Source organism: Mytilus trossulus, chromosome 6 (genome assembly GCF_036588685.1).
Source record: "Mytilus trossulus isolate FHL-02 chromosome 6, PNRI_Mtr1.1.1.hap1, whole genome shotgun sequence".
NCBI lineage: Eukaryota > Metazoa > Mollusca > Bivalvia > Mytilida > Mytilidae > Mytilus > Mytilus trossulus.
The window spans coordinates 70,642,729-70,670,322 of record NC_086378.1 but is presented as its reverse complement, the minus strand read 5'-3'; the positions used below and the strand labels follow the sequence as shown (position 1 = coordinate 70,670,322).

At 29.8% G+C, this 27,594-nt stretch overlaps 1 protein-coding gene across 1 annotated transcript in view; it reads left to right on the top strand.

Annotated features, from left to right (window-relative positions):
* LOC134722967 (uncharacterized) overlaps positions 1-27,594 on the top strand; it is a 167,620-nt gene that overhangs the window by 9,642 nt on the left and 130,384 nt on the right. The window contains exons 12-31 of the mRNA XM_063586601.1: positions 869-898; positions 2,109-2,150; positions 2,409-2,438; positions 3,027-3,056; positions 5,355-5,385; positions 5,789-5,817; positions 6,374-6,403; positions 6,811-6,840; positions 7,399-7,428; positions 7,836-7,865; positions 8,436-8,465; positions 18,120-18,317; positions 19,052-19,255; positions 20,066-20,095; positions 20,850-20,879; positions 23,231-23,260; positions 24,068-24,097; positions 24,909-24,938; positions 25,148-25,177; positions 27,210-27,407. Coding sequence (XP_063442671.1) covers positions 869-898; positions 2,109-2,150; positions 2,409-2,438; positions 3,027-3,056; positions 5,355-5,385; positions 5,789-5,817; positions 6,374-6,403; positions 6,811-6,840; positions 7,399-7,428; positions 7,836-7,865; positions 8,436-8,465; positions 18,120-18,317; positions 19,052-19,255; positions 20,066-20,095; positions 20,850-20,879; positions 23,231-23,260; positions 24,068-24,097; positions 24,909-24,938; positions 25,148-25,177; positions 27,210-27,407 — 1,122 coding nt within the window. The remainder of the gene's footprint in view (positions 1-868; positions 899-2,108; positions 2,151-2,408; positions 2,439-3,026; positions 3,057-5,354; positions 5,386-5,788; positions 5,818-6,373; positions 6,404-6,810; positions 6,841-7,398; positions 7,429-7,835; positions 7,866-8,435; positions 8,466-18,119; positions 18,318-19,051; positions 19,256-20,065; positions 20,096-20,849; positions 20,880-23,230; positions 23,261-24,067; positions 24,098-24,908; positions 24,939-25,147; positions 25,178-27,209; positions 27,408-27,594) is intronic.

The following is a 27,594-nucleotide window of genomic DNA, read 5'->3' as shown; positions in this document are numbered from 1 at the left end:
TGGCACCACGCCCACTCCGACGTCGTTTATGCATTCGCCAACATGATTCTACATTGCTATTGTTAATATAAACAATTAAAAAAGTTCTGATTTTTTATAGAGATTTATTTATAATGAATGGCAATAATCTATTTTGAATTTATTGAACCATAAAATTAATTTTTGACTCTTCAGATTTTACAGAATCGGCTTCGCGAAATATTTAATGTGAAGAGTGAAATATTAGTTTTATTGTTCAATAAATTCAAAATAAAAAAAGCCATTCATTAAGTGAATTCCTTGATAACAAGGTGAATCAAATACTGATAAAAGAAAATAAAATAAATGTAAAGGTGTTACTTATTACAGAATTTTACACTAATTTGATTGCAAAAAAAGCCCCATTTTTTCAATGATGATCTTCCCTCGCTTTGTACACAAAATCATGAATTCATTTTGATTAAACATGGGGTTCATATGGAAATAAGAATGTATGTTGTATTCTAAACGATGGCATGAATAAAAAATAATTAAATAAAAATATTGAAAGCTATGCCAAAAGGTTAATATTATTTATGTCAATTCAGTGTTTGGAGTTTACACATTATCTTTATGACAGCATGTATCAAATATGAACATCAAATAAGAATTGTTACTGCATATGTTAGTTTCATTGATCTAGTTTTAATTTACATACATTCGGGACGCCTGTAGGCTTGTAGAGAATGCTACATATTAAAAGATGAATAGTTTCTATTGACGTAGGTCTTGAATTCTTTTTAAAATGTGATCGTCCTGAAGTTGCTAAAAACAAGTTGTCTTAAATTATCATATCCTATTCAAATCAGGTTTAAAAATTAACTTTTAAAGACTATGTTATATATTTCAGTGCCGAAATTAAAAATACATAAACCAAAAAGTAAGTATAATTGTATAAATGTTGGCTATCTGCATGCTATATTGCTTATATAATGCATTACATATTAAATGTGTTGTGTTTTTTTTGGGTTTATATTTCTTAGTTGTTAGTAAGTATTTTGTGTTTTGTTACTTTGAAGGTCGTCGATAATCATAGAAATCAATGGTACATCATAGATATGACCCATCGCAGCAAAATCCAAAAACTCCAAAGCGGTGTATTCACAAATGAAAATAACAATTATAATAATAGGGTTAGGGCTATTCCAGAAAAAAAAATGTAAGAGGGGGGGGGGGGGGGGGGGTTGGAAGGCAGTTTTTGTCAGCACCCGCCAACCATACAATTGTAATCGAGAATAATAGTGCATTATAGTGTGAAAAGTTGCTCTGATACCTATCACCCATGTATTATTAATACAATGTGCCTTCCAACCCCCTCCCCCTACATTTTTTCCTGGAAAAGCCCTTAATAAAATCCAATTTATAAAAGATGAAGAAAAAAGTCATTACGACAATTTCATCGTATATGAGGTGACATATTGTTATTGCCTTTTTTTTCTTTTCTTACTATTTTTTCTTCTACATTTTTGGTCTTTATCATGGGAATGAATGAACCAAGTGTAATGGAACTACATCACAATGTTAACCAGCAAGAGCAGATTTTAAATCTGGGTATGGCATTTTCAAGATGGCTACCGTTGTCTTTGAAACTGCTAACTTACAAAAAAGAAAGTCTAAATTTTTAATTTTTCATTATGAGATCCTATTTGATGACCCTTTTAAATATACATGCTACTTGACATGCCTTAACGAACGGGCAGTATTTAGAAAATGTATGTTGTATTTTGAATAGTTTTATGTATGTAAAATAGTATTTAAAAGATGTGGTATATATGATTACACAAGAAAAAAAATTCCAGGGCAGAACAAAGAACAAGTATAGCAGTAAACAACTAAAGATTTCCGTACGTCCTTCAACAATGAGAAAAAAAACAATACCATAGTAAACTATAAAAGATCCCAAAACAACAAGTGTCTTGCAGTTCAGGCGAAAACTTTTATATAGCTTCGTATATTTATAAAAATAAAATCATGTTTTAATCTGTGTAGTATTAATTATCTGCAAATTTTTGCACACACAATATAGATATGAAAACATGATATTGACAAATCTGCATGCACGTTAAAAAGTCGTTGCTGTTAAATTTTAGGTAAAAAAGTAATTCAAAAAGTAATTCCAGCAAAACAAAAAGGTAAGATACTAGTTTTATAATTCATTTATTTAGTTACCCAATGAAATTACAGAATAAAAATAGGATTGCTATGAAATGTTTATCACGCATTAAAAAAAATAAAAATAGAAAGTTTATTCTTTGATTTAGTGCAAATATGAATTGAAAATTTTATTCCAAGTTGAGTGAGATAGCATGAAATGAAAAAAAAACATGAATAAATTTGTAATGATATGTATACATTTTGAAAAATGTAGAACTATTGATTATTGATTTTAGGGAAAAAGGTGAATCCTGCAAAACCAAAAGGTAAGATAATAATTTCTATCATTGAATCAATTTTTGTACATTACAGCTATGTTGTACCAAAAACCACTATATTGCTCATGCATTAAAATTGAAGTTACTAAAAGAAAAAAATATAACCCATGCAAAAACAGAACTAGCAACAAAGAAGATAAAAATGCATATTGGTTAGGAAAAACATATCTTTACCAAATGCAATAAAAAATAAATTTGATTTATTTAGTTTCAATTATTATAGAAATCGAAAGAAATCAAAATTGTATGTCTATCACCTACCACCCGATCATATTTGGTTCTGATGGGTGCGTTTTTAACTTTGTAATTTTATCGTGATATTCAAATGCGAGGCAATATTTTGTTATAATTTGAATCGTCAATAAACTGTACATAGGGATAGTTTGTTACTTGTTAACATTTTACTTAATTATCACATTAAGCATAACAATGACAACAATATCAACATAATTATTAAAAAAAAAGCCAATCTGTTAAGTTTTAATTGTCTTCTAGTTTTTGCACTCACAATTTAAATATGGACACCTGACAATGTAAAATTCACATGCACGTAAAATCATTGCTCTTAAATTTTAGGAAAAAAAGTAATTCCTGCAAAACCAAAAGGTAAGATACTAGTTTTTATCATAGGATCAACTTACTGTTATTATTACTGTTATTCTGTATCCAAAAGACGATATTGGTTACACGTAAAAAAATTGAAGAGAGTAAAACACAGAAAAAGATAGAACTATAGTGTGTAATATCATTTTTTATCATCTACTAAGAAGGAAATAACATATAATTTATACAGTATAGAAATAACATTAATTAACGTGAATTCCATATTTTTCCGAAATGGTGTTTAGCGGGCTGATATGAAACGTTTTTCACATGCTTCGACTGTTATCAAATGCCTTTCCGTAACATTATCACATGGCGTTTCGGCGACACTCGGTAAATTCTGGAAAAAAACATCTCATTGGTAAGTTTTCATTGAAAAACATTACAATTAAAGTAGGTGTCTACTATTACGATACGCTAATATATTATGAAAAATGCAAAACAAAAAAAAATATGTTTTTAGTAAATGCACTTTAAAAAGTTTCCAGCATAATTTACAAAGTTATTTTACAAATGTTAATTTCCAAACAGTGTGCATTAGGTTTTGTTTATTTTTTTTCTTTCGTCAATATAAAAATATCTTATGCTGTTGTTTTCCCCTTTGTTAACATTTGTTAAAAAAATCGATATTGGGTGTACTACATTTGTCGTCGAACGTCAGTTAACTTTTTAATTTTTGGACTTCTACGTGAGAAAAAAACTTAGATGATTTAACTAAAATGATTTACTTGTACATAATGTATGTATAAACTGTTTTTTTCTCTCCATTTTCGTGGCATATGATATTAAGATCATATCATGTTATTTTCATATCAGATGTAGTATCATCCCTTGGTCAATATCATCCCTCGGTCGAGATCATTCCTCGGTCAATATCATCCTTCGAGCCTTCGGCTCTTTGGCTGATATTGAAACTTGTGCTTGAAAATACATCTAATATGAAAAATGTAATATCTTGATAGTAAGGGAATTCGATGTTTGCTTTACCACTGTTCATGTTTCTTATTTGATGACCCTACCACTGTACCAATCAGAATGAATTGTTTGGCAGTCTTTTAAGAAATGAATCGCCGATGTATCTTCTTATTTGTGAAACAATAATTGTTTGAAAAGATGAATCTTCTGTATAAAGCCATTTGTAGACTTTTGAAGCCTAAATGATCTATTGCCTTAAGTACACAAATTAACGATTTGAAAAATATACTAATACAGAACATGTTAAAAGTATAAGAAAACTTTTGGTTGACAAATTTTATTCGTTATTGCGAAAAAAATCCCTTAAAATATTTGTCATTTTCTCCCTACCCAGTTACCCGTTTTACATATCCTGATGTAGACCGCTTATTTTTATTGAATCATATGCAATTTGATTGGATTAAGTGATAGTAAGTTTACATTTAAACTGGTTATGCTTTTCATACATTTATATTGATTAAATCAAATTGTGCAGAATGTGTACAGCAACTTTAAACGACCTACAAACTTGGCACTAGGCGAGGTTGTATCATGTATTATCAATGAAACTAAAGTTATGAATGGTTAGAATCGCCAAGTCCTATATTTTCATGAAATTCTCCACACAATTGACAGATAAATTATTTTTTAATGGCCTATTTTAAAAGGAGAAAAAAAGAGAAAGTTTACAAATAAGACGTTTTATTCCATTAAAAGGTCATTTTTCGAATCGAAATGCCAAAATACATTAACGTAAATGTTATTGTTAAATATCTTAACAAAAAAAAAAAATCATTCTCATTGGAATAATGAATTTCATAATTTCAATTAATCCCAAACTTAGGTAGCCAGTAAATAAAGTCAAAACATGTTCGATCAGCCTATTTTTGGACATAAAAAGTCAATACTTTTGTCTAGAGTCAATTTCGTCTACCTGAAGGCCAGGCAATGTTTTTGAGTTTTTTCACAAAAGAAATGACAGATTAAAAACAGGTTTGATATTAAAATATTTATCACACAAAAAAAAATGTTGCATACATAAAGTAAATTCCTTGTTTTTGTCTACATATGGATTGAAGGTTATAATCCAATCTCAGTCAGATTGCATGCAATTGAAGAAAAAAAAAAAGTATAAAACAATTCAAACGGAAAAAACACTGATCTCATTTATAGAACAAACGAAAAAACGAGAAACAATAAAAATCACATTAATAAATGAGTCTACATATGAACTGAAGGTAAGTATTCAAGTTGAGTCAGATCGCATGAAATTAAAAACTCATCGATTTATTTGTAAATATTTGTATGCATTTTGAAATTTTTTAAATTATTTCTTTTCAATTTTAGGGAAAAAAGTGAAACCCACAAAACCAATAGGTAAGATATAAGTTTCTATCATTGAACCAACTATTGTTCACTACTATAATTCATTTGTTTAGTTTTTTTTTTATAAAATAACTGAGTCAAAATAGGTTTGATATAAAAATGTATATTGCATATATTAGATAGTTTACTCGTTGTGTTTTGTCTCACAAATGGTTTGAATGTTAAATGCAAGTGGAGTCAGATTTATTAATCAAATTAATAACTATATCAAAACAGGTTTGATATGAAAAAATGAATACTGCATAGAGAGTGAATTCCTTGTGTTTTGTCTATTAAACAAACGATTTGAATGTTAAATCCAATTTGAGTTATATTTCATGAAATTAACAAATCATTTATTTGTGATTATTTTGTATACATTTTGAAAATGAAAATTATTGGACTTATATTTTATGGAAGAAAGTAATTCCTCCAAAGCCTAAAGGTAAGATACTATTTTTTGTCATAAACATAACTAACTGCTGTTATTACTGTTATCATGTATTTATAACAACAATAAAAGAGAGGAAAAAAAATCATGAAAAGACGAAACTAGCAACACTTGTTTCATTAGAGTCCAGCTTAACTTATGTGTCTTTGAACAGGAAATCATTTTGAGTTTTAAAAAATTGCAGAAAAAAAATAGGTTTGATAAAAAAAAAAAAATTATCACGCAATAAAAAATATTGCACAGATAGAAAATTCGTTGTGTTTGTATATCAAATTATTTGAAGCTAATAATCCAATCTCAGTCAGATTGCATGCAATTGAAGAAGAAAAACCAAGTATAAAACAATTCAAACGGAAAAACCAATGATCTCATCTATAGAACAAACGAAAAACGAGAAACAATAAAAATCACATTAATGAATGAGTCTACATATGAACTAAAGGTAAGTATTCAATTTGAGTCAGATCGCATGAAATTAAACACTCATCGATTTATTTGTAAATATTTGTATGCATTTTGAAAATTTTAAATTATTTCTTTTCAATTTTAGGGAAAAAAGTAAAACCCGCAAAACCAATAGGTAAGATATAAGTTTCTATCATTGAACCAACTATTGTTCACTACTATAATTCATTTGTTTAGTTTTTTTTTATATTATTAAATAACTAAGTCAAAATAGGTTTGATATAAAAATGCATATTGCATATATTAGATAGTTTACTCGTTGTGTGTTGTCTCACAAATGATTTGAATGTTAAATCCAAGTGGAGTCAGATTTATTAATCAAATTAATTACTATATCAAAACAGGTTTGATATGAAAAAATGAATACTGCATAGATAGTGAATTCCTTGTGTTTTGTCTATTAAACAAATGATTTGAATGTTAAATCCAATTTGAGTTATATTTCATGAAATTAACACATCATTTATTTGTGATTATTTTGTATACATTTTGAAAATGAAAATTATTGGACTTATATTTTAGGGAAGAAAGTAATTCCTCCAAAGCCTAAAGGTAAGATACTATTGTTTGTCATTAACATAACTAACTGCTGATATTACTGTTATTATGTATTTATAACAACAACAAAAGAAAAGAGAGGAAAAAAAATCATGAAAAGACGAAACTAGCAACACTTGTTTCATTAGAGTCCAGCTTAACTTATGTGTCTTTGAACAGGAAATCATTTTCATTTTTAAAAAATTGCAGAAAAAAAATAGGTTTGATAAAAAAAAAAATTATCACGCAATAAAAATATTGCACAGATAGAAAATTCGTTGTGTTTGTATATCAAATTATTTGAAGCTAATAATCCAATCTCAGTCAGATTGCATGCAATTGAAGAAGAAAAACCAAGTATAAAACAATTCAAACGGAAAAACCAATGATCTCATCTATAGAACAAACGAAAAACGAGAAACAATAAAAATCACATTAATGAATGAGTCTACATATGAACTGAAGGTAAGTATTCAATTTGAGTCAGATCGCATGAAATTAAAAACTCATCGATTTATTTGTAAATATTTGTATGCATTTTGAAAATTTTAAATTATTTCTTTTCAATTTTAGGGAAAAAAGTAAAACCCGCAAAACCAATAGGTAAGATATAAGTTTCTATCATTGAACCAACTATTGTTCATTACTATAATTCATTTGTTTAGGTTTTTTTTTAATTATTAAATAACTAAGTCAAAATAGGTTTGATATAAAAATGTATATTGCATATATTAGATAGTTTACTCGTTGTGTTTTGTCTCACAAATGATTTGAATGTTAAATCCAAGTGGAGTCAGATTTATTAATCAAATTAATTACTATATCAAAACAGGTTTGATATGAAAAAAAGAATACTGCATAGATAGTGAATTCCTTGTGTTTTGTCTATTAAACAAATGATTTGAATGTTAAATCCAATTTGAGTTATATTTCATGAAATTAACAAATCATTTATTTGTGATTATTTTGTATACATTTTGAAAATGAAAATTATTGGACTTATATTTTAGGGAAGAAAGTAATTCCTCCAAAGCCTAAAGGTAAGATACTATTTTTTGTCATAAACATAACTAACTGCTGTTATTACTGTTATCATGTATTTATAACAACAATAAAAAAGAGTAAAAAAAATCATGAAAAGACGAAACTAGCAACACATGTTTCATTAGATTCTAGCTTAAGTTATTGAGTTCTTTGAACAGGAAATCATTTTCAGTTTTAAAACATTCCAGAATAAAAATAGGTTTGATATAAAAAAAAAAAATTATCACGCAATAAAAATTATTGCATAGATAGAAAATTTGTTGTTTTTGTATATCAAATTATTTGAAGCTAATAATCCAAAAAGAGTCAGATTGCATGAAAAAAAATCATGAATTTATTTATTGCTACTTCATTTTAGGGGAAAAAGTAAAACCTGGATAACCAAAAAGTGAAATATAAGTTTCTATCGTTTAACCAACTTTTGTACACTTAAAGGATTTTGACTTAAAATCTGCCAACAAAACATCGATTTTGAAGAAACATTTCAAATTGCGAGATTGCGCGTTGTTACTTACAAAATTTAACACTGAAACATTTTTACTCTAATGATGTCGTTTACATTTCAGGAAAGAAACATACGAAAACGATGCCTAAAGGTAAATATGATTGCTGATGTTTAATTTTTGGAGACTGGCATTGATGTCGTTTAATTCCTTCAATATCCATAAAAAGAAGTATTTTAATTTGCTAGAACTTCTTTCTACATTTTTGTTGCTAAAAGTAGTTCGAAATACATAGAAGAAACGGTGCATTATACATTCGTCAAGGTTCTATAAGTATACTTACCAATACATTTGATTTTTAAGCATAAATGTACAAAAACAAGAACAGCACCAGTATAAAACAGTATTTATTAATTTTGAATATATAAAATCATAGGATAAGCCACTTGTTCACCAAATCATTATTAAAATGAATTAGATCGATTCCTCCGTTTTCATTCGCTTTAGTTGATCGGGATAAAAAATTGTTGTTCCCGAAGTAAATTTAAATAATAAAAAGAGTAACAAGTAATTCTCCCGGAATTTACACTGTTCTAAGACGTTCTAGAAATACATGAAATACGATATATTTGTCCTAAATTAGCTCCATATACTTTAAGAGGTCAAATGTTTGATATGTTTTTTCAGAAATAATTCATGCGTTATCAAAATATTAAAGATATTTATTGTTAAGGTTCATTGGTTTAAGCTGTAGTTTGGACTCAATTGTTTACTGAAACGTAATGTCTAATCGAACTAGCTTTTCTGGAAAGGCGCGCTTCGTTTTTCTGTATCGTGCGTTTTGTCTGCATAAGTATAAAAAGTTGAGTCCAAATGAAAAAGGTACTTTGTTAACCTAATAAAAGACGATGTCAAAAAGTATTGGAAACCCCAAAATTACGAAAAAAAGTTGTGCTAATTCTACGACTTGGACTAAAACAATTTTTATATATTCATTTAAGCCTAACACTTATTGACACTGATAAAATCATTTGGTAAATCGACAGTAAATGACAACACATGTGAGATTTCAAGTCATCAAATGAGTACGATCTTTAAAAAATTCTGTTTGAGTTACGGTATTCCGTTATTGCGTTAGATTACATTTTAACTATATACCCATATCTTGGATTGTTAAAGCGTAGTTTACAATTCGCTTGCTTTGAGACAGATTGTCAATTATGAGTTAGCTTATTTGTTTGAACAAAGAAAGTAACTTGATTTATTGCATTGTGTAGACTAATTTATTAAATACCAAATATGTGTGTTTCTTTGAACGTAATATCTTTAATGTCATCCGGAACATTAAAGAGGAGTTTACTCAAACAGTATTTATTTTATATAGGATTGAATTTTACTTGTAGGTACTACTATTAGTCGGTAACACCTTTTCTCCTTTTCTTTTCTTAAATCATATTTTAAAATAAAATTAAGAAAGGAAATGGGGACTGTGTCAAAGCGACAACAACCCGACCATAGAGAAGACAACAGCCGAAGGCCACCAATTAGTCTTCAATGTAGTGAGAATTTCCCGCACCCGTAGGTGTCCTTAGCTGGATCCTTAAAAAATACCTATATTAGTACAGTGACAAAGGACGTCATACTAAACTCCGAATTAAACACAAGTTAAAAATCATACAAGACTAACAGAGGCCAGAGGCTCCTGACTTAGGACAGACCAAAATTGCGGCGGGGTTAGGCATGTTTATGAGATCTAAAAATCTTTCTTCTCATATTTTATATCAAAATTAAATCTCATAGATTTCTCTTTGATCACTAAAAAAATGTTTTTTCGAGGAAAAATCAATTTTCGGATATTTTGCCATGGTGGTAACTTCAAACATAAAAGTTATTGTGCCATAAAATTTATATTGAGACAGCTGATGACTAATTTAGCTCTCAAAATGTTTTTTTTTAATATTGTTTTGTTTACATATCATTGTCACTATAATGGAATTTGATGCGACTGTCATACAAGTGAGCGGTTTAGCGCATTAAAACCATGTTGAATCCACCATTTTCTGCATTTTGAAATTAATATACCAAGTCAATTATATGACAGTCGTTCTCCATTTGTTTTATATGTGTCGTGTGTTGATTTTGCCATTTGATTCGGGCCTTTTCTTTCTGAATTTTCTTCTGATTTTAGTAGTTTTGTGAATTTTTTTTAATAAGAATATCAAGATTATTTTTTATAAGTTTTTATGGCTATTTTCTACTTGACTGTCTATTTTGTCAGACCGGCAAATGGTCCAGCAATTATTGTTCAGTTTACAAGCACTTTTTTTTCGCAGGAACTTTTTGATGCAAAGTCTTAATACAATATGATTTTTTGATAGATATGTGTAAACAGTTTCAGAAAAGGTATCACTCCAATGGATTGAAATTCCGTATTTGGTCAAATTTGCAATATTGCATAGCATTTAAAAACATATTGTTATGTTTACACAAAAAAAGAAACTTTGATAAAACCATTTTAGGAAATTGAATCTTTTGATGGTGCTGATTGCATACATCTGCTAATGTACAATACAGTAGGATTAATTTGTAAGAAAGCAAGGAAAAGGGGATACTAAAATTTATCAGGGTAAATTTTTACTATTTTCCTAACTTTATATTATAATCCTGGTACCTTTGATAACTATTTACACCACTGGGTCCATGCCACTGGTGGTGGACGTTTCGTTCCCGAGGGTATCACCAGCCCAGTAGTCAACACTTCGGTGTTGACATGAATATCAATAATGTAGTCATTTTAATAATTTCCTGTTACAAAACTTGATTTGTTCGAAAACATAAGGATTTTCTTATCCCAGACATAGATTGTCTTGGCCGTTTTTGGTACAACTTTTTGCAATTTTGAATCCTCAATATTCTTCAACTTTGTACTTGTATGGCTTTACAAATATTTTGATATGAGCGTCACTGATGAGTCTTATGTAAACGAAACGCGCGTCTGGCGTACTAAATTATAATCCTGGTACATTTGATAACTATATATTGCCATTTTATGTTTTTGAAACAAAACATTGAAAATTCTACACTTTGGCAAAGAATAAGAAAATTCAATCTTAAAAGATGTATACTAATTATAAGTACTTTTCGTGTACCGCCCATTGAAGAGAATATTAGATTCGTTTTTGATATTTTTCAATCTTTTCTCAACAAGTTGTTTTGATAAAAAAAAATTGAGGTTTTGAGTTTATTACTTAATATTTAATTTATTTTGTACTTTGAAAACTTCGAGATATATTCAACCAATTGTGCAACATATTGTAACTTATCGTACTAAAGGTGGGAGTTTTCCGCCATTTTTGATTGGGAAATAGGAAAGATGAATAGGTTAAGATTTTCATTCAGAAATATTGTTTGTACCTTTGTATCATCTTAAGTATCAATACCTCACAGAGACGTTTACACAAAATAAGATTCTAAAGATTGTTAAAATATTCAGGTGCACAGACAAAAAGAGAAACTGACATTGAAATTGCCTGATTTTTGCTGAATATCTGATTCTTTTGAAACATAAGAAAATATCTGTTGGTAGCTAAAGGGTCACTCAGCCTTCTAATGATTACGACGATCATTCGTTTAACACTAAAATTGGTTGATAACAAGTCGTTGTGATGCACTGATTCTTCTGACCTAGATTAAAAATTCATTCTGATAGTGATGTTTTATATTTTTATAAGGAACGTAAATAATATCAAAACGAAATCACGCAGCTTAGATGTTGAAGAAAAAAAACCCAAATATACATTATAAATTGATAAGGATAAACAATTTAACTTTAAGAATTAAGTTGTAGTCCAGATGAGAATCATGCAAAATCTTAATTTGTGATATCACGAAAGGCTCAAAATTTGTATTTTTGTCAACTAGTTTTGATATGAGGTACATGTAGCTAAAAATGAGTAATATTTTCCATTTACCGTCTCATAATAACAGCATACATTTTAGAAATATTTTCTTTATGATTCGAAGTTAACTTCCTACAATTGATATTCAAAATGCATTCTAAAGAATTAATACTCACCTGATAATTTCTATATCCAAAAACTATATATGAATTTCCTTAAATTTTTATATCCTAAATAAGATATTATTTTTTTTGTAGGCTTGCTACCAATGAAACGAATTTTGCATGATTCTAATATGGACTTAAGTCACTGAGTCAAATTCAAAGGAAAGTTGCATGGACAGAGATATATGTGATCCTAATAAATCGAGAAGATTAAAGTGCATTGAACACGACGATTTGACCGAATGTTGTGAAAATTGAAAATAAAAAATTCTTTATATGGAAAGTTTTTCTCTTATTATACCCCGCTTTAAAAAATGGGGCATACTGTTAGCACTGTCCGTCCATCCGTCAGTCTGTCAATCCGTCCGTCACATTGATATTTTCATCGCTATTTTCCAGCAACTAAAATACAAGAATTTCTGAAACTTGGTTTAAGGGTTTATATGAGTTAGCTGTAATGTGTTTTCAGATTCATCCCTCAGCAACTTCCTATTTACCGAACACTTACATATTTTTACACTTTAGAAATTATCCACTTGCGGTGGGGTACCATCATTGAGCAGTTGCTCTCATTTTAACTTGATTCCCTATACCAAAAAAACATATCTTTTGATAATAATTTTATAACAAATGAAGCTGCAACTGAGTTAAAATGAAAGACTAGCTCCATTAGAAAATTTATTGTTGAAATTCCATAGCTACAGTAAAATGTTATGCTATTGACTATCATACACACTGAAAAATTAACGTGAGAAAGGAATTTGTAATACAAACATTTAGGCTATGTAATAACCTGTCCATGTTTAAGAAATATGCAGCAAAAATTAACAATTTGAAGAAAAAAATCAGTGTACATAGATATCGAAAGATGTGGTATGATTGCCAATGAGACAATTCTCCATCCAAGCAACAACTTATAAAAGTTATAGGGCAAGGTACGGCCTTCAACATGGAGCCTTTGCTCACACGAACAGCAATCTATATTTAACATTATTGTGTGTCCTCTCTTAGTTTGTGTGAAATGTGCGCTTTTCCAAAAAAAAAATCCTTTGTACAAGCTCCAGGAACAATGTAAACATAAAGTTTACTAAATATTCAATAAAAAAACACCGAACACTCATAATATATGTTTATTACTGAGAAATATTTTACCCCAATGAAATTGAGGATTAATTTCCTACAACTGTCAAATTCAAGAAATATTTAATGTCGACTGGTTGTAACATACTATAATTTGGCGGGGTTTCGCCTTCAAGGAAAAAGTATTATGGTTTAAAAGTAAAGGTGTCACTTTTTAAGGTAGATCCTGTGTTTTCCGGTTGTATTTCAAAATAGCAAAAACAATCGATCTAGACCTTTCACAAATATGTAAATGAGTTGGCTCACTAACTTATAATTTTGACTCTTAATATATGAAATATTTTCTCAGTGCAAATATAGCTAACAATAATTAGGAACAGCTTGGAATCCTAGTTGTAACACATTTTCATCAATGAATGATGTAATGAATGAATGAAATATCCTATGCATGCACTTACCTCAGATTAACTATAAAAATCAAGCTTAAAAAAACCCGGCTTTCCCAGAAACGTGTAATGATAGGCATTACTGGATAATATGATGTTAAGGCTTTTGTTTTTACACACATATGTAGATTTTTTGTAGTTTTAATGTTTGCTGACTGACTTTAATAACACAACACGTATTTTGTTGATTTTTTCCGTTTTTTTTACATTCGGAAACAGTTCTGTCAATCCCTGGCCACACTTTAATCAGTAATTAAAACATGTTGCTCTCAGTATTGCTCAGACTGGGAAATAAAAGACTCAACCAGCCAATTGGAATATTCCAAACGGGAAAACGTACACCTGCTGCAACAAGACTTATTGACGTCAGCAACTCGTTTAACTGTCTGACAGATTCATACCATAAATGATGATTATAAACTGACATGTCAAAAAATCGATTGCAGAAAAATATTTCAAACCCTAAAGTTTCACCTGCATAATTGCAAAACACACTGTAATGGATGGAACAAAGGCAAAATCAGAAGGTGCAAAGTAGAACTTCAAAACATGCAAACAGAATTTGTTGACCTTAAAATCATTGAACGACACATTTATTTTTATATTTTTTCCTTTGTAACGTTTACATTTTCTGACGTTGAATACGCTAAGCAATGAATATTTGATAGATGCTTTTTGTGCTATGTTGTTAAATATTAGTTTGTTTTGAGATTGTGACACAGTGATGACTGCTGTACCAATATTTTGACAATTTTACCTGTTATGTCTGTTTTGTTCACTCATCGTTGTAAATATAACCGAATTTTGGTGCGACTCTCATACAATCCATCATTTCTACATAAAAAAATGCCTGTACCATGTCAGGAATATGACAGTTGTTATCCATTTGTTTCATGTCTTTGAGCTTTTGATTTAGCCATTTGATTAGGACTTGTATCTAGAAATTGATTAAGAGATCGGTTGAAAACAAAACTATACGACATAGTATCCAATAGTATCAATATACAAACGTATTGTTATGCGTTTACTTTTCTACACTATCTACAGGTATTGGGGGAGGGTTGAGATCTCATAAACATGGTTAACCCCGCCGCAATTTTGTGTCTGTCCCAAGTCAGGAGCCTCCTGCCTTTGTTAGCCTTGTATGCTTTTTAATTTGAGTTTTTTGTGTATAATTCGGAATTTAGTAGGATGTCCATTATCACTGTACTAGTATACATATTTTGAGGGGCCAGCTGAAAAACACCTACGGGTGCGGAAGTTCTCGCTTCATTGAGGAACCATTGGTGGCCTTCGGCTGTTGTCTGCTATATGGTCGAGTTGTTGTCGCTTTGACACATTCCCCATTTCCTTTCTCAATTTAATACGACAAACGAGATGATTTCAGCTGCTCAATTTTCACCATTTTATTTTTAAACTTCCAAGTTCCAAATTTTGAAATTAAAGTCACAACTTCGTAAATTTTACGCACTCCATGAACAGTTGGTTGACCGTTATGAAATATTCATTATAAATACAGATGATATCGAACATGTTTCTTATGTCATAACTATCATCCACTTACCTTTTTACGAATGCGACTTACCGAATAAGACTATTTACTCGCTTTTAAATTGTAATTATATGATAAGCACGACAGGTGGAACAGGATCGGCTTACCCTTCCGGAATCACCATTAGTTTTTGGTGGGGTTCGTGTTGTTGTTGTTCCCATAGTTGTTACACTTTATTTACTCATCGTTGTTAATATAACTGAATTTAATGAGACTGTCGACTCGAAAATATTAGAGGTTTATCGCTATTAAACTAGGTTCAATCCACCATTTTCTACATTTGAAAGGAGTAGGTCCGGTAAGAGCCCTATTTTGCCTCAAAATATAGCAGTTTTACAAAATTAATAAAATGTAAACTTTTAGTTATTTATTGAACAGAAGAGTGTTTGTGCTACATAAATATGGGATAATTTTTACTATACAATGAACAAATATCGGGTACTGGCACCTTAAAGTCATGCTAAATTACTGAATTCTTCACAATTCTAGCATTTTCGTTAAATTTTGGACGGTTTTCGTGTAAAAAGAAAGTGGCCGATTTCGTGTTCATCCTTAATATTGAAATGGAAGTTGTATTTTATGATAATACATAACATATATAAAGGTTGCGGATGAACACGGATGCGGCCACTTTCATTTTTGAAAAAAAAAACATCCGAAAAGTGACATTTTCAGCATATTTGGTTGATTTTTATAATTGAGCTTGATTCGGATCGTTTTTAATGACTAAATCAGTTCAAATCTTTCACATAAACTAATTGATTTAAAGGAAATAGACATTTTAGTGTTTCATAAAAGGTCAAAATCTTTTGTCAGATGAACCAGAAATTTGAGGCCAAAATCGGTCCTTACAGGACCTACTCCTTTCTGTACCAAGTCCGGAATATTACAGTTGTTGTTCATTCGTTTAATGTGTTCATCATTTTATTTTGCCATTTGATAAGGGACTTTCCGTTTTGAGATTTCTTCAGAGTTCAGTATTTTTGTGGTTTTACTTTTTGGCGTAGATAACACATGTTACAGGAAGTCATCGCTTTTGACGGTGGTACATACATTGGTAAGGAGAAATCCAGTTTTTAGTGTATACGTGTATCACATGATTTGAACAATTAAGGGTATTCGATACAGTTAGAGGGGAGGTAATGACTTTGCTTACGTAAATTGTTTTTTTCGTGACGTCATACTATGACTTATCGGGAAAAGATTCAATTTTCGACTGATTTTTATCATTCAAACTTATCTAACTTGAAAACCCCTTTTTAAAATGCCATTTGGTTTGATTACGCGAAAACATTATGTTTGCCAATTTTCATGAAAACGTAAATAGTGCAATTTTTAAAAAAATGATAAAAATACAGCAAACAATGATGTTTTTTCTACATTCATGAACATTTGATAAGTATGAGTTATTTCTGAATAAAAAATGTATACATTTTTAGGATACTTATAAAATCTAGAAATTACAAATTATTTAACAAAAAACAATTTGTGTTTATCTTTTAAAACAAAAAGGTATGTCCTTTTTCGAATGGGAAAATACGGTCACGAATCCGAATTTTGAGCAATATGCAAAATCATTTTACTTAAAAAATAGCACATGAAGGTATATTTTTTATTACATATTTGATTTAATCAAGTAAAAACCCCGATACAGATATGTTTTTATCAAAATGTAAATACGGGATCAAATCTGTATCATATGCCCTGAAAACCATTAAATACCATTCAAACAGGAAAACTATCGGTGGAATCTATATAAAACAGAAACTAGAAATATTAATGAACCACAGCAACAAACTGTTGAATATCAAACTCCTGACTTCACCCTTATCAGAAACAAAAATGGAACATCACAACATAGAAAAAAACACTATAAAATATGAATTGAAATGGCTTAAATCAATTAACAGACGTAGTAACACAACTATAAGCAGGTTTTTAGTTGATCACAGGCATAACAACTTTTTTGAAGAATAAAATTTACATTGTCATAAGCTGAAAAAAAGTGATCATGGAATCATTAGATACAATTTCATCAAAGTATTTTCTAATAGTTTGCGTGTGTAAAACGCTTATCATCAGTTCTGCCTGTACATATTACTCTTATTGAAATCAAATGAGCAATTATGCAGGAATGAATTATATTTTGATACTAGACATAATTAACAGTATTTGGTGTTTGGTTTTGGGTTTTGTAAATCAAGGCAATTAAGAAGGATCAAAATACAAAAAAAAAAAAAAAAATAAACACAATAAAAAAACCGAAACTGTAACACGATGCTAAAAGCAAATAGGGGTGGAGGATATCAGATTTTAAAAAAAATAGGCAAATCCTCAACCAAATTGGGCACCAGTCGTAATGTTTATGTAAGTACTTAACCAGTGATAAGTTTATTTCGGTAGGCTACATTCTGTTCAAAGAAGACGAGATAATGGTAACGACAATCGAATCATCCGTCCTCGTCTGTGAAACAGATATTCAATGACGATCAACCAACAAACACTTGGTGGGGCCTTTAAATTTTTGAATGGATGATTTCAACTCCACCAATTGGTTTTCTTGGTTGTACAGCTTTCCTGTAACCAGAAACTCTGAAATACCTTCTCATGAGGAATTTCTATGCATATGTTAATTTAAAAATGTATAATGTATTAATTTCCTACAGGAAATAACTATGCCCTTCGAAAAAAAGCATCACAGAGTTCAACATGGCATCGAAAATATGCTGCTTCAAAGGCAGTTGATGGAGTGGAAAACACGTTTACACACACAAAGAACCAAAAAAATGCATATTGGAGTGTTGATTTGGGAAAAACTGTCAACGTAAAACAGATCAATATTATTAACAGAAAAGATTGCTGTGGTAAGTAGTCCGAAAAAAATTGCACTCGTCATAAGATTCAAAATAAATTGACCTGTGATACCTAAGAGTGTTAACTTTGATATAATTTTTAAAATGTTATACTATTTAAGACATGTTCATATGATAATATCAACTAACTAGATTAATTAATGTTTCGAACTTTTTATTACCTTCGGGAAACAACTCTATATCATTTGATAAATAATCTTATTATCGGAAAAAATCACCTTTAAAAAATTCGGTGAAATTTTTGGTAAATATGTCAACCTACATTGTGAATAATGTACTTTTATAATCCAGAACCATCTCCAGTTATATATGTTGAATTGTTTTCAAATAAACCATGCAAGAAATAGACCAGGGTTTGAAGTCATAAATTTTGCTCAGTGCTCGGAGCACAAAAATCATGCTCGAAAAATTAAATCCAGCATTTTGAATGGTTGATAATGGAGTATGAGTACAAAAAACTGACTCGAAAGTGTTATGACCGCAAGGCCAGATCATCATCTGGTGATCGAGTCGAGCTATTTCGAACCTTATTTTCTTGTGGATGAAAACTAAAAAAAAATGTATATACTTAAAAAAGAAAAGGAAAACTTATTTTGAATAAAAATATGTGTCAATACAAAGAGTGTACTAACTATTTTGCATACAATCGGTGATGTGATGATTGGCGCAGACAGATTGAAGATTAAAGAACAATGTATATACTCTTGATATTGATATCTTTCCAGGTCATCGACTAAAGAATATAGTTGTTACAGTTGGACTAAATCTTAATAAGATGAAACATTGCAGTTATTTTAAAGGACCTGGTAAAAATGGACAAGTCATAGTGTTAACATGCAAGACTCCAATCTCAGGTCGCTATGTGAAAATTTTGAGAAGCGGAAAAGGTATTCTCAGTTTGGCAGAAGTTCAAGTGATTGGCCATACAGGTAAACATTTAAAGATTTATCTGGATATCTATCTGTTTTTTTTTTGTTATACTAAAATCCGTTCTTTATAAAGAGACAACAGAAAATCTGTTCATTTTGCTGCTTAAACTGGTATCAAAGAGGTTTAAGGATACGTTGATTATGAATTTCCAAGAAAACCAAAAATATGTAATTAAATTATTGAAGTAAAATGAACTAAATACTGTTTTAAGCGGTTAATATTTCATCTTATAAGAAGTTCTTTTTTTTAATAACAAATTAAATATTTGATATTATGTTTTTAATGAAATGAAAAAAATTAACAAACCATTTACCCAATAAAGTTAAATAGCCATCGTTGATCTGTAAGTAATATATTTATTAACGCAATATAACTTTTGAGAAAACAACTGATGGCAGTAAATAACATGAAAGTAGCCTTCCTGTATTTCATTCCTTGGTTAATCTTCCTTTTCTACAGGGTTTTAAAGTACAAAGTCAATGTGAGCATCTTGCTTGTAGCTCCCCATCATTTGCGTGAAACTTTATTTCAATCAAAGGACATAGAAGTTAACAACTATGGATCTCCGTACGTCCCTCAGCAATTAGAAAACCATTACTAAGTAGTAAGCACTGGGAAGTCCTGGAATGACAAATATGTAACAGTTCAGACGAGAAAACTAATGGCCTAATGTTTTATCAAAATAATCTTGTTTTAACACCAATCTGTTTAGTTTTGATTATCTGTTATTTTTGCACGCATAATTTAAATATAAAATCCTGATATTGACAAATCCAAATGTACGTAAAACCATTACTGTTATATTTTAGGGGGGAAAGTAATTCCTGCAAAACCAAAAGGTAAGATACTAGTTGCTATTATAGAACCAACGTACTGTTATTATAACTGTTATTCTGTTTTGTAAAATACAATATTGTTCACACGTTGAAGAGGTAGAAAAAAGATATATAAAAAATTTAAAATAATTTCACTTTCATTTAGGGAGAAAAGTAAAACATGCAAAATCAAAAGGTAAGATGTTAGGTTTACATTGAATCAACTTTTGTACATAACTGCTATTTCGTATTGAAAATTACTATATTTTACACGAGTTTTAAAATGATTTACACAAAAAGAAACAAACATATAGCACATAATAGACAGAACTAGCAACAAAGAAGACTGAATTGCCAAACCGTGCAGTTTTAAATATCTGCTTATTTTTGCACGAACAATTTAAATATGTAAACATGATATTGACAAATCTGCATTCACGGAAAATCGTTGCACATATATGTTAGGTAAAAAAGGTATTCCTGCAAAAACCAAAAGGTAAGATACTAGTTTCTATTACCAATGACCTAAGTGCTAGTTTAACTGACATTCTGTATTGAAAAATACAATATTGGTCTCATGTTAAAAATTGAAGAAAAATGATGAACTCAAACAGAAATAAACATACAACACATAAAAAGACAGATATAACAACAAAAAAGAATGAAATGCATATTAGTAATCAGCAACACAAATTTTCTAAATGCATTAATTCTTAAATATGGAAACATGATATTGACAAATTTGCATGCACGTAAAATCATTGCTCTTATATTTTAGGAAAAAAAGTTATTCCTGCCCAACCAAAAGGTACGATACAAGTTTCTAATATGAATCACCTAACTGCTAGTATTGATGATATTCTGTATTGAAAAATACAAAATTGGTCAAATGTTTAAAAAAAAAATTAATTCACACAAAAATAAATAAAAAAAACCAAACATTAATGCCCGCGTCACACTGTTCCAATTTTTACGTCGATGGCAACACGATTATGGGAATTTTCAAAATCGGGACTGATCGCATCCAGATCGGGCTATTCGTAGTACCGCCTTTAACCATCGTAGAACCATCGGCCACATTTTCTAGCCTTCGGGGACAACTTCGGGTAGGGTTCTAAATTTTTTAACATGTTAAAAAATGCCCGCAAGTGCGTCCGATGTTGATGGTTCGTATCCTCCTCACCATCGTATTGTCACCGGGAATACATCTTTGAACATCGTATTGCATTCGTGTTTCCATCGTTTCCATCGGGCAGTTTTGATATTACGATGTCTACACGAAGCTACTTGAAGGTGTTACGATGGCAATACGACTTCGTGAAGACCTCGTAATTCCGTCGTGTTGCAATCGAATAAAAGTACGAAGGCGACAAGATGAAACTACGACGGCAATAAATCCAGTTTAATGTAAGTTAATTTTTGCACTAAAATACATTTAAAGTGCCATGCACGATATGCACTGGTCAGTCTAATACGACAGTTAAGAAAACAAAACATGGAGCTCATATAATATGATTCTATGAGAACAAGAAAAGCGACAGCGTTGTTTCTATTAATTCAAATGGAACAGGAAGAGCAGCTATTACAGGCTCAGGATTTACTTTAACAAGTAAAATATTATTTTTTGTCAATTTTTCATATCAAGTAACAAAATGAAAATCGTAAACGCGCCTCGAACACCAACACTGAAGGTTCACGTATATAGGGAAATCAACATTTTCTTCATTATTCTGATTTTTTATATATCGTCTGAGTTGCTTTCCACACATCCTTCCTTTTGTCTATATTATTTTGATATTCTCCTGGAAAGAGCTCTTTTTGAATAAAAGGGATCAACGAACCCATTACCTTTCCTTTAAGATAGATAAGTAAACATGTGCATAATTATGGGTAATTATTGAGACTAGTGCACACATTTTACAGTTCACACAAGGCAATGCCGAGAGTGGCATCCCCTCGTATGTAACATATTGGGGACAAATATGGACACTATATTTGTGTATGACACATGCAGAAAATGGTAAATTGAATATGCATATTTTATACATATTCTATTTTTTATAAATCAACCAAAACATTCAGTGAATGGAAATACCTTTAATATTGTCTTAAGAACCAGCAGGTAAAAAATGAGCAACAAATGTTCGGATTATTATGCTATTTCAAGGAGTAAAAACAAGTACAAATGCATTACCTTGACCTTTGGCTTTGAACGTAAAAAATGTCAGATCATTACAAGGAGGAACAATATACCAAATGTGGTTAAAATCTTTTGAAGCATATTGGTTTTAGAGTGTCCACGAGGGTTATATTGCCTTGTATTACAACTGCCACTGTGACCTTGACCTTATAATATAAATGCATCGTAAGCTGTACACGACGTCTTTTAGACATCGTATGGCCATCGCGCCATCATCATAATCCATCGTGTAGCCTTCGTAATCCATCGTGTAGCCTTTGTGATCCATCGTGTAGGCTTCGGCTGAGATATGAAGCTTACATACCCGTCTTCGGTTAACCTTCGTATGTCCATCTTTTGCTATCGTATATAATTTCGGCACCATTGGATAGACTTCGTTATTCATCGTACTTGCTTCTGTCACCTTTTGGTATTTTAACGAGATCGGGTCCAATTTTTTACGAACTTACAATTTTTGCATTCGGGTGTCCATCGTATATAAAAATCGGGACAGTGTGACGCGGACATTACCAAATGCATTACTTCTGAACAAATAATATCAATTTATATAGTTTAAAGAATTATGAGAATCGTTTTTGATAGATGTAGATGCATCAACGAGAAAGCACATTAAGAAATCAAATTGTCTGTCTGTCACCTATCCGATCATTATTGGTTAACTTAACTTTTTATTAATGTGCTTGATTTAACCTTTGGTATGTTATTGTGTTATTTACAAAGTATGAAATCGTTCTTGTAACAATGTGCTTGTTTCTTGTTTTTGATTATTTAGTTATCACATGAAGCGTAACGGTGACAACAATATCAACTTATTTGCATGTTTTTTATTAAAATAAATCATGGTTTTATGCCAATCTGTGTAGTTTTAATCATCTATAATTTTGCATGAACAATTTAAATATCGGAACAAGATATTGAATAATCTGCTTGCACATAAAGACTTTACTATTATATTTTAGGAAAAAAAGTAGTTCCTGCAAAACCAAAAGGTAAGATATGAGTTTCTATTGACAATCTCCTAAGTGCTAGGATAACTCTTATTCTGTATTGAAAAATACAATATTGGTGAAAAATTGACGAAAGCAAGAAAAAATCTATGTTAACTACTAGAACACGTGTTGTTAGAGCTCATCTGACTTTACTGAGTTTTTTTAACAAGTAGTAATTTATTTAGTTTTTTTCAGAGAAATTATAGAATCAAAATTGGTTTGATATATAAATGTATATCACGCTATAAACAATGTTCCATGTACATCAAATTTCTTGTGTTTGTCTGTCAATTGAATTGAAAGTTATAATACAAATAAAAAAATCATGAATTTATTTGAAAAAAATATGTTTACATTTTAAAAAGCGAGAATAATGGCTCTTTTATTTTAGTTTAAAAGGTAAAACCTGCAAGACCAAATGGCAGGATGTTAGCGTCAATTACTGAATCAAATATTGTCTTACATATCTCTTATCTTTTCCAAAAGACTAAATGCGAAACTACCAACGCATTGTATTTTTTCTTGTATCCATAACTCTGAATATGTTTTGTTCACCCATCTTTGAAATATTATAGGGACCTAAATATTACGAGTGTAAAATCATTCAAAGGGGAAACCAATAGTCTTATCTATATAAAAAACGAGAAACAAGAAAGAATAAAACAAAATCTCTTTAACAGATGAGTCTACATATGAACTGAAGGATTTTATCCAAGTTGAATTAGATCGCATGAATTAAACATTTTTTTTTGGTAAAGATTGGTATGCATTTTGAAAAATTTTGATTTACTGCCTTTTTTATTTTAGGGAAAAAAGTAACACCTGCAAAACCATTAGGTTAGATATAAGTTTCTATCATTGAATCATTTATTATTCATAGCTATGATTTATTTGTTTAGGTTTTTTTTTTTTATTAAGACAAAGTCAAAAAAGGTTTGATATAAAAATGAATATTTTATACATCAGATAGTTTACTCCTTGTGTTTTGTCTAACAAATGATACGAAAGTTAATTTTAAGTGGAGTCTGATTTTATGAAATTAAAAAATCATGAATTTATTGCTCTTACATATTTTTAGGGAAAAAAGTAATTCCTACAAAACCTAAAGGTAAGATACTAGTTTTTATCATAAAAATAACTTACTGCTATAGTTACTGTTATCCTGATTTGAAAACAACAAAACTGAGCAAGCATTAAAAGATTGGAAGAGAGAAAAAAACAAAATACATAAAAAAACAAAACTTACGTTTGATATAAAAATGTTAATCACGCTATAAAAATGTTGCATAGATAGTAAATTCCTTTTTTTTTAAATATAAGAACTATGGTATGAGTGCCAATGAGACAACTCTCCATCCAAGTAACAATAAATAAAAGTTAACCACTGTAGTTCAATACAGAGACATGGCACATGACGATCAAAAAGCTATATAGGGATCTAAAAAGTGTAAAACCATTCAAACAGAAAACCAATGTAATAATCTATATAAAAATCAAAAAACAATTAAAAAAAATCTCATAAACCGACGTTTCTTCAAATGAACTGAGGGTTATTATATAAGTAAGGTCAGATCGCATGAAAATAATAAGTTATTAATTTCTTTGTATGCATTTTGAAATATTTAGAATTTTTGCTTTTTTATTTTAGGGAAAAAAGTAAAACCTGCAAAACTAATAGGTAAAATATTAGCTGATATTAATGAATCATTTATTTTATTTTTCATTACTATGATTCATTTGTTTAGTTTAAAATTAGATAACAAGATCATCATACGTTTAATATATAAATGAATATTGCATAAATATTTTATTTCTTGTGTTTTGTCTAACAAATGATGTAATATTAACAAAAAATGTGATTGTGAAAGTATTGATCTGATATTTTAGGGAAAAAAGTGACAACTTCAAAACCAAAAGGTAAGATACTATTTTTTATCATAAAAAAATCTTACTGTTATTATTACTGTTATCCTGTATTGAAAACAACAGTACTGAGCAAGCATTAAAAGATAGGAAGGGAAAAAAACAAAATACATAAAAAGACAACATTTGCAACACATGTCTTTTCAGAGGCCAGCTTAACTTAGTACCTTCTTTGAACAGGAAGTTATTTTTTTAATGTAAAAAAGTTTTATAAACAGTTAATTTATAATTATGAAGAAATCAATGATAACTCAAGTCAATTCAGACGTGCTGGCTCCTCTACTGGTACTACCCTCGTTGAATTAAAAATCAACCAGCAGTGATCATAAACAAATTCATCATAGATAACAGAATTGAAATTCTATATTTGCGCCAGACTCGTGGTTCGCCAACAAAAGACTCATCAGTGACGCTTGAATTCAAAAAATGCACCTAGTACCCAATTTGCACCTATAAGCGAGTATACCATGTACCAGTGGAAATCTGTGAAACTATTTGTTTTTTTATGATTTGACTATATGCACGTCTTTTAACATAGCTAAATATATTTGAATATATACAAAACGTTCACAATATATTCATATATATATATATATATAAGTGTCTATGAATGTAACTTTAACACACTAATGAGTGTTATAAAATTAGGTGTTATATTTTATATATTATTCACGCAATATTTCGCTTAACAAATTAGCTTCATCGGGCGTAGGCATCTTTCTAGGTGAAATTGGATGCATGACAAAATATATCTTTGTAGCTTGAGCTACACAAAAGTTTAACTAGTTTTAACTATATATATATATATATATATAACTCGTCTAAATATCAACCCAACAGTTTTAGATCTGTAAATTTGCTTTCGCAAATGTTTTGTTCTTCCCTCGCAGGGATTCGAACCCATATACAGATGAAGTTTTACTTGAAAAAATCTGCGGAAACGTCGCATTAAAAGTTTACTTTTATAATGGAGCAATTAAATAATGTTCGCGGCATTTAATTCTCAAAAAAAAAATCTTATGAATGAAATTTTATTTAAAATTAGTTAGATTATTTTGTAAAAATTCGATTTGTTTGATTGTAACTTGAAGTATAATTGCAATTAGAGTTCTCCTCCAGACAGGATAATTATCGTTATAGGTTGGTTTAACCACATTTTTCTATGATTTATATTAAATCATTCATATGTTTTCAAAATTAAATTGCTTAAACCTTATAGTAAATAGAGAACATCTGCAAAATAAACACACACAGAATGGTGACTTTGATAGGATCGTTAATTAAAGTAGGTGAATAACTGTCAAAATATGTGCCATTTTGGTACCCTCACGTTAAGTGTATGTATATCAGATCCACCTCGACAAAGAAAAGTATGTTATACAAGACCAGTAAAATATTTAGCTACATACATCTGAAGTCGTGACATATCCGTTGCTTAATGTAATAATAATTGTACAGGTTTTTTTTTATGTTCAAGTTACTTATATTAATCAAATTAGAAATTATGCAGAAATGATTTCTTTTTTGATACAAGACATGATATTTTTCGGTGTTTGGCTTCTGTTTTGTAAATCATGGCAATGAAGAACGATCAAAATACAAACTGAATACAAATCAGAAAACAAAAAAGATGAGTAACAGAATACTAAATAAGAAAAGGGTGGGGAATATAATGATTCTAAAAAAGGTGGCAATTATTAAACCACATTGGCCACCAGTCGTTGTGATTATGAACAAAACCCGTGATAAGTTTATTTCGGTAGGTTACATTCTGTGAAAAGAGGACAGAATAAGAGTTACGACAATCGAAATATCCGTCCTTGTCTGTGAAACAGATATTCAATGACGATCAACCAACAAACACTTGGTGGGGTCTTTAAATTTTCGAATGGATGATTTCAACTTCACCAATTGGTTTTCTTGGTTGTTCAGCTTTCCTGTAGCCAGAAACTCTGAAATACTTTCTCATGAGGAATGTGTATGCATATGTTAATTTAAAAATGTATTATGTATTAATTTTCTACAGGAAATAACTATGCCCTTCGAAAAAAAGCATCACAGAGTTCAACATGGCATCCAAAATATGCTGCTTCAAAGGCAGTTGATGGAGTGGAAAACACGTTTACACACACAAAGAACCAAAAAAATGCATATTGGAGTGTTGATTTGGGGAAAATTGTCAACGTAAAACAGATCAATATAATTAACAGAAAAGATTGCTGTGGTAAGGAGTCAGAAAAAAATTGCTCTCGTCATATGATTCAAAATGATTTGACTTGTGATAGATAAAAGTGTTAACTTTGAAATAATTTTGAAATTTTGAAATGTTATATAATTTTAGACATGTTCATATGATACATGTAATATCAACTGATTAAATTAATTAATGTTTTGTCCTTTTTATTACCTTC